Source organism: Pimephales promelas, chromosome 10 (genome assembly GCF_988280905.1).
Source record: "Pimephales promelas chromosome 10, fPimPro1.hap1.1, whole genome shotgun sequence".
NCBI lineage: Eukaryota > Metazoa > Chordata > Actinopteri > Cypriniformes > Leuciscidae > Pimephales > Pimephales promelas.
In genome coordinates this window covers 36095171-36102619 of record NC_142778.1, presented here as the reverse complement: position 1 = coordinate 36102619, position 7449 = coordinate 36095171, and the positions used below count along the sequence as shown (strand labels likewise).

Below are 7449 nucleotides of genomic sequence, written 5' to 3'. Positions count from 1 at the left end.
AACAGTTGGAGAAACACAAATGAAATACCTTTCAATATCTGATGATGTTTCTTCACTAAAGATTGGTCCACCACCTTTTGAACGGTCACTCTTCACAGACCCAGAGTCTGATCTTTCACTAATGACAGAGCAGAAGGAAAAAACACTTCAATGAAGACATTTGATGTTATGAAAACTGTTTAACTAAAACTACATTTATTTCTACCAACTGCAGACATTAACTTTGGACACACTAATTATCTTTGGTGGTGTGTAACATTTGATTTGCCTTTTGTTTTTTTCACTGCAGAAATTTGATGGATGGAAACTGTTTGTTCTAGAAATAGTGTAAATTGTATAAAACATTAGGAAGTTCTTAAAGTTTTGCACACAATAGTGAGAGAAGCTTGAGAGAAACTCCTTGTTTGTTCCTCAGAGGGAAAAACCTGAAACTCCAGAAGTGTTTAACATGACTGTGTGAAAACAGCGGCAGTGTTACCTCTGTTTCTCTGAGAGACTCATCTTAGAGAGAGAGTCCTTTCCTCGCTCCTCTGACATCACTGCAGCTAAACACCCAGTGCAGACAGATCAGCACGGGTTTGTAAAACAGTCAGCTCAACATGACCTGGAGATGACAATATGTTAATGAGATATCACAAACAAATATACTTATTAAAGGATAATTCACGAGCAGCTGTAAATTAAATGATTTTAAAACCATTTTTATATTTAATTAGCCTAGTTCACGTCACCGAAAGCAACAGATAGGCTATGAGCTACATTTTATTTATCATCACCTCAAATCAAAATCAAGAGAGCGTCAACAGTCCTTCTAAGATCATTTCGTTTAATTTTATTGAAGATGAATGTGTGTTAAGCGTCTGCGATTTACTTTCACTTTGTGATAGTTTGCACGTTGACTTGATGTAGCCGCCATTTGAGGAAATGGACATTTGAGGCGGCATACAGTATTGCAGTTCAATAATTTTATTACACTCATTTATTTCCAAAAATTGTTTATTACTTCATTAAATTAGGCTACTTTTCTTTTCATTTTTTATTTGATCAAGCCCCAAGTTCACAATTTATTTCATTATTGTTTAAAATGGTCCTAAATTAATTTGTACATTGAGAGAAAACGTATATGCTGCACCGAATATACTAATTAATATCTGTGTGAATCAAAATATTATATTCAGTAGATCATTATTAATATTTATTTATTATTTAAATAATTGTTTGACATAATCGAACATTCCATGAGGTTTATCTGCCTTGGCTCTGAACGTCAATTTTATAGGCCTACTTTCGATTTCGTATTACCACAAAACAGCCTCCAGAAATGAAAATGGAAACCCCTTCTGAAACTTATTATTCATTTCCAATAACCCTTTCGAATAAACTTCATATTTTAACTTTCATCGCCTTCAAAATATGTATTTGTGTAAATTCATTTCTAAAAGCCTGCGTCTGTTTAGAGTAGCAATCCTAAAGGCTAATATTTCCGGAATAAAATAGGCCTAATTTAACTCGAAATTTAAATTACGGTGATATAAACAGTATAAAATCAATACTCTATTTCCCCAAATAACTAATCAAAGTTAAAACTTACTTGAAGTGTGAAGAGAATTTAGACTTAAATATCATTTTCTGTCCTTCACAATGTTGGCTTGTCACATGGTAGGCTGAGTCTAAAGCAAAGTCCAGTATCTGGTGGAAGAGATTTCTCGCCTGTTTATAAACTTTGTTAACGATTAACTGCTCAATAAAACCAGAGCCCGTCTAACGGACAATGGGCTATATGCACGCATAAGTTCCGCATTTGACGCAAGGATGCTCGTCTATTTCCGGTTGTGGAGATTAAAGCGGAGGAAAACCGGAGAAAACGGGATTATGGCAGAGTCTTCAATATTTACTGTCCTCCCGTCTTTGAAACGAAACGTACATACGTTTAGATGTAATTTTATATATAGTTATGTTTATTTAATATAATTTTAAAAAGAAGCATAAACACAACGAGGGGTGTCTGTTTTATCTGTTTTTGTGACTAACGTTTCATTAGTATAACCATGGAGTATAAAATTCAATATAAATTTTCGCTATTGCATTGGACTCTATGATCGGCGGAAGTTATCGAGCATCCCTAATGCTTCACCGGAAATACCGCCGTGCATAGAGCCCATTACACAATCTCTGATACAACCTCCTCTTTGCGGAAGCAAAAAGCAACCGAAAGCATGGGGTACGTTCAAGTTTCTGTTTAAAAAACGTTGTGCAACGTTTTGTCGGGGCTGAACGCAGATTGGAGGAACGGCGGTCGGGCACTGAAGTGGGGGTTTTTTTCACAGCATTGCAAACTTTTGTTCATAACATTTCTTTATTTATTAGCATTTAGTCATTTATTTGTAATAAACACTTTACGTGTGCTATCTAAATAGTGATGACCTCCGATGCAAAAGCCTCTAAAAGCAACTGTCAAAATTAAATGAGATAATATTGAGTAAATGCTCTCCGCATGAGCATCTTTAACTTCAAATTACTAGATCCAGTCCATTCGGAAATGCCTGTATTTGGGTAGAAACCTATAGGACTTAGGAGCCTGATACAAATGTTAATTTTAAACAAAAACTTCAGACGGTCTTCAGGTGTCAGTGCATTTATTAGTGCTTAAAGGGATACTCCGCTTTTTTGGGAAATAGGCTCATTTTACAGCTCCCCCAAAGTTAAACAGTTCAGTTCAGTTTTACCGTTTTCAAATGCATTCAGACGATTTTCTGATATTTAGAAGAATATCAGTAACCAGACAGAGTGTGTACACCAATATACTGTAAATGCACTGATTAGCACAAAAACACTTCAATTGATTTTAAGTGTAGTCAAAGTAAACCAAATATACATTTGTGTGTATATATATTCAAAACCTGTATCAATTTAGTTGTTCTGTTGAAAACAAAGGAAGATATTTTGAATAAATTAACAAATATTTTTCCGAGTTATTTGGTTCATTCAACGAACGAAATGAACGAACTGACTCGGAAAAAGATTTGTTCATTTTGATAAACGAGTTCGAACAGGAGAGTCACAAATGCGCATCACAGAACAGAGCAAGGCAAGCATTTGGGCTTTTTTTTTAATGAGCGATCATTATGCTTGATAAGACCCTTATTCATCGTCTGGTGTCGTTTGAAGCCCTTTGAATAGTTTGCACTGAAACTGTCTTTTGGACCTTGAACCGTTTGGTGCCCAGTAAAGTGCATTATATGGAGAAAAATCCTGAAATCCTGTTTATCAAAAACCGTATTTCTTTTTGAAGAAAAGAAAGAAAGACATAGATATCTTGGATGACATGGGGTGAGTAAATTATCAGCATTTTTTTTTTTTTTTAAGTGAACTAGGCCTACTTTAAGTTTGATCTAATTTTCTTTTCATTTTCAGCAGTGTTGGCTAAGTTACAAAAGTACTTGATTACTATCTTCAACAGTGTAATTAGATTACCGTAACTGTTTGGCATTACTTTATTTTCTAAATCCATATAAACCTCAAACAGTTGATCAATACAAGTATAACTGAACTGTTCAAATAAAATATAGCCTACAATTGCACAATTATTTTTGAACAACCAAAGTGTGTAAAGGGAGAAGGTTACATTAAAGACATACATTTTAACATTAAACCTGCTATTTTTTCTTATAGAATTGTATTTACAGTATTTAATGCAATTACATCAGGAAGGACAAAGTAATAAGTATTAGAGTAAAAACTAATTAGATTACTTATTAACTACGCCCAACATTGGCCACTAATCCAGTTGATTTGTAATTTTCATTAAAAAAATATTAAAAATGTCTCATTTATCATTATTAGTTAATGCATTGACTACATATGTTTTACATTAGTTATTTATTGATCTTTGTTCATGTTAATACACAATATTGTTGATTGTTTTTAAAAAAGATATTCAAATTAAACCATGTCAGATACATGTTGGCAGCTATATATTGATCTTTTTAATAGCATTTTATTGTTAGATTATTATATTTAAAAAAAAGTTATTTGAATACCCTGTTTGAAAAAGTTTCTGAGGGGTCAAAAGCTAAGAAATATGATACATATTTTGCTACATATTTTAAGCAATATATTGACATTTTAGAATTCATTTAGCATTTTAATTATTTAAATTCTTTATTATAAATTCATTCAAATTATAATAAATCCTGTTTCAAAGACAGTTGCAGCGCTTAAGAAATAGGATGTCAGTTTAGATGCCATCTTGGCATTTTTATTTCATTAAATTAGCCTATTTTAACTTAATGACAAAAGAGAAGCAATGCTGTAAGGGTTAGGGTTAGGAGATATGAGATATATTTTAAGATATATGATTTATTTTGTATCAACTTGGTAAGCTTGTTTTAAATTTGTTATCGGTATGATGGATGATATATTGTATATTGACTAAACTGCAAAAGAAAACGCGTCAGTGCTGCAAAATGGCCGACAGAGGTCAGTAATGAACCGAGTCACTAAAAGATCCGAACCACACCACACAGAAGAAACGAGTCGCTCTGATGGGGACTGTTGTTGATCACAATATTGGTGATATTCATCGATTTGTTGCTCAAGGTTTTGGATTTCTGAATCGGTTTCTCATCTGCAGAAGCCTTCTGAGCTGAATATAACCGTGTGAGGCGCTTAGATGCTTTGAGTTTTCGAGCCCGTGAAAATGTCTGTTGTTTTCGTTCCCAAACGGCAGCGCGGAAAAGCGCAAATCAACCAGGATATAATTCAAAGAGTGAGTAAACATTTAAACTCAGTGCTTAATTCGTTATCACACACACAGTTCTGTTATTTACGTGAAAAACTTCTTTCTACAAACGACCTCAGCCATATAACGTTATTACGGTATGTTTTCAGGACACACACGGAAATGACGGAACCGTACTCGACAACTAACGTTAGTTACGCCATTTATGTGCGTCTCGTATGTGTTGTGTGTGTTTTGGTAACTTACGGAGATGCAGATATTTGGCTAAATTCAATATAAAGATTGGAGATCCAGTCCGTTTCTGTCTTTCATCGGAGTGATCTTCTTCAGTTGTCCGTTATGCGCGTTCACGCAGGTTTAGTTGAAAACATGTTCGTTAAGATTTAAACTTTAAATTCGCGCCACTTCTGTTTGCTGCAGTGTAAACGTGAACATTTTACATTTACTGATGTACATTTACTGATCAATTCCAAAGCGACTAAAATATAAATGCTAAAATATGTTTCAAACACACACAGATTAACTGAAATGTGTTTGCATTAAAATCCCTAGTTTTGATTTTGTTCTCTAAAAAAAACTTTAATTAAATTAACTTGTTAAGCTAGGCAAGGATTTGAGAACACTGCATTTGAAATCCGAAAAAAGGGAAAATACAAAGTTAAACAAAGAAAGCCTTTATCAGTATGGCAGATAATATAATAAATGTGTTATTTTAAATTGAGTTAAAGATTTTACATTATGGGAACATTTTAACATGGAAGAATCTAGACAGTGAGGAGACTTGTTCTTGTAAATAAACCAAAATCTGCAATGCAAAACAAGAACATTTCAGAAAAATAAAGAAATCTTTCAGTGAAAATTTTAAATCACTTGTGTATATATATAAAAAAGGAGATGGTGAAAAGTTTAAATCACATATTATATAAAAAAAAGAGATGGGTACAACCTAAAGGCATAGTTTACTCAAATGAATATGACACCACAATTTACTCACCCTCTCAAGCCATCCTAGGTGCATGCATGACTTTCTTCTTTCAACCAAACACAGTTATAAAAATATCCTGACTTTTACAAGCTTTATAATGGTAGTGAATGGTACCTAAGATTTTGAAGCCCAAAAAACCCCACATCCATCCATTATAAAAGTAATCTGTACGGCTCTAGGGGTTAATAAAGACCTTCTGTAGCAAACCCATGCGCTTTTATAAAGAAAAATCTACATAATTATAACTTTATAATAAACTATAATCACTGGCTTCCGGTAACGCCCACACATGCGAGTCTAGTTGCGGCGGTAGAGTGACCTCTGACCCGACGAATGATGTAGTATTTAGGAGTAGCATGAGCCAAGTAATTCATGATCAGTGATCTTTCATCAGGTCAGAGGTTCAGAAAGATGCTTTAAAATAGTTATGAACTGGTGCAGAAAATCTTGACCTACTAAAGTGTATAATTAAAAAAAAATTTCCTAAAGTGAATCTACTAACTGATTGCCACTGTTTTGCAGCTGCTGGACGAGAACGATCAGCTGGTGAGATGCATCACAGAGTATCAGCAGAAAGGCCGAGCCACCGAGTGTGTTCAGTACGTGTGTTTCACGCGTCTGTTCTCTTCATATGCTTTAGTGCTTTTAACGACGGATGTACTTCATCTGCTTCACAGATACCAGCAGATTTTGCACCGCAACATCGTGTATTTGGGAACCATAGCTGACGCGAGCACAGAGATCGTGCCGGAGGAGACGCAGACGTCTGCAAACGACTCGGTCAGTTAGATGTTCTCTGTACGGGAATATTGTAAATTAAATTATATTGTATTGCTCAAAGGCTCAGTTGTTATGTACATTCGAATACGAGTGATGCATGTGCCAAATTTAGGCACCAAACATTTCTGTAAAAATGTTTGCCTGCCTTAATGTTTAGTTGTATATATATTTATATATATTTATTTTTTCTTTCTATCACAGAATCCTTAAGGAAACAGAATCCCATTGGCCAAAAGGAATCTCAGATGTTTTTGCTTTTTTTATGTACATAATTTTCATAGTATTTATACTTTAATACGATGTATAATAAATGCCATAAATAAAATACCATGTGTAAATCCATTCTGCACAAAATGCAAATCAGATTCCTGTCATTGAAGTACTTCTAGATCACGGTGGTATTGTTGTATTCGGCCTTCAGATTTTTAACTGCAATACAGAAAATTGAGAACATGAATTAGCAAACGTTACAGAGACACAAAATGTGAAAGCTCAGTTTGTATGCAAATTGAGTCAAAGACAAAATGAAAGCAGATGTTATGTTATATATTTATTTTTTGCATTGCTGGTACACTTGGAAATAATCAGTTGCCAGCTCTAGTGAACAATAAGCAACATAAGCCAAGCAGTCACCCATCATATCTTCTGTCAGGGCAACATCATTTCTTTCTTTTTTTTCTCTTTTTTTTAAACTCCTTTTAATTTTTTTGAAGCCACTAGTAAACCATTTTGACACAGCTGAGAAATGTTGAGCGTTACAGTCCAAGGTCATTGAAGATGTTTTATATTTTTAAAAAAAGAAAAAAGCCGAAACAGTTTGGGAGGAAAACACGGACGAAGCAACGAACCTACATTTTTTGATTGTGCAAAGCACAGAACTATAAAAAGATATATTTATATACAGCAAACGATTCTCTGTAAACATGGTAAGTATGTTAGTTTT

General features: G+C 34.0%; 1 protein-coding gene across 2 annotated transcripts; it reads left to right on the top strand.

Moving 5' to 3' along the window:
- Window positions 1-4490: 4490 nt before the first annotated feature.
- Window positions 4491-6848, top strand: ss18l2 (ss18, like 2). 2 transcript variants are annotated; one of them, XM_039683909.2, is made up of 4 exons: window positions 4493-4768; window positions 6249-6325; window positions 6404-6506; window positions 6708-6848. In XM_039683909.2, the coding sequence occupies exons 1-4, from the start codon at window positions 4700-4702 to the stop codon at window positions 6714-6716; spliced, it is 258 nt and encodes an 85-aa protein (XP_039539843.2). In that variant the 5' UTR covers window positions 4493-4699; the 3' UTR covers window positions 6717-6848. The 2 variants fall into 2 exon arrangements, with proteins under 2 accessions (XP_088972678.1, XP_039539843.2); XM_089116552.1 differs by lacking the exon at window positions 6708-6848 and having other exon boundaries at window positions 4491-4768; window positions 6404-6515.
- The last annotated feature ends 601 nt before the right edge of the window (window positions 6849-7449 follow it).

Excerpts from the sequence above, each read along its gene's own strand:
- ss18l2 (XM_039683909.2), top strand. The coding sequence starts at position 4,700 with ATGTCTGTTGTTTTCGTTCCCAAACGGCAGCGCGGAAAAGCGCAAATC. Across the intron at positions 4,769-6,248 it reads ACCAGGATATAATTCAAAGA|CTGCTGGACGAGAACGATCA; the intron begins GTGAGTAAACAT and ends ACTGTTTTGCAG. Across the intron at positions 6,326-6,403 it reads CGAGCCACCGAGTGTGTTCA|ATACCAGCAGATTTTGCACC; the intron begins GTACGTGTGTTT and ends TCTGCTTCACAG.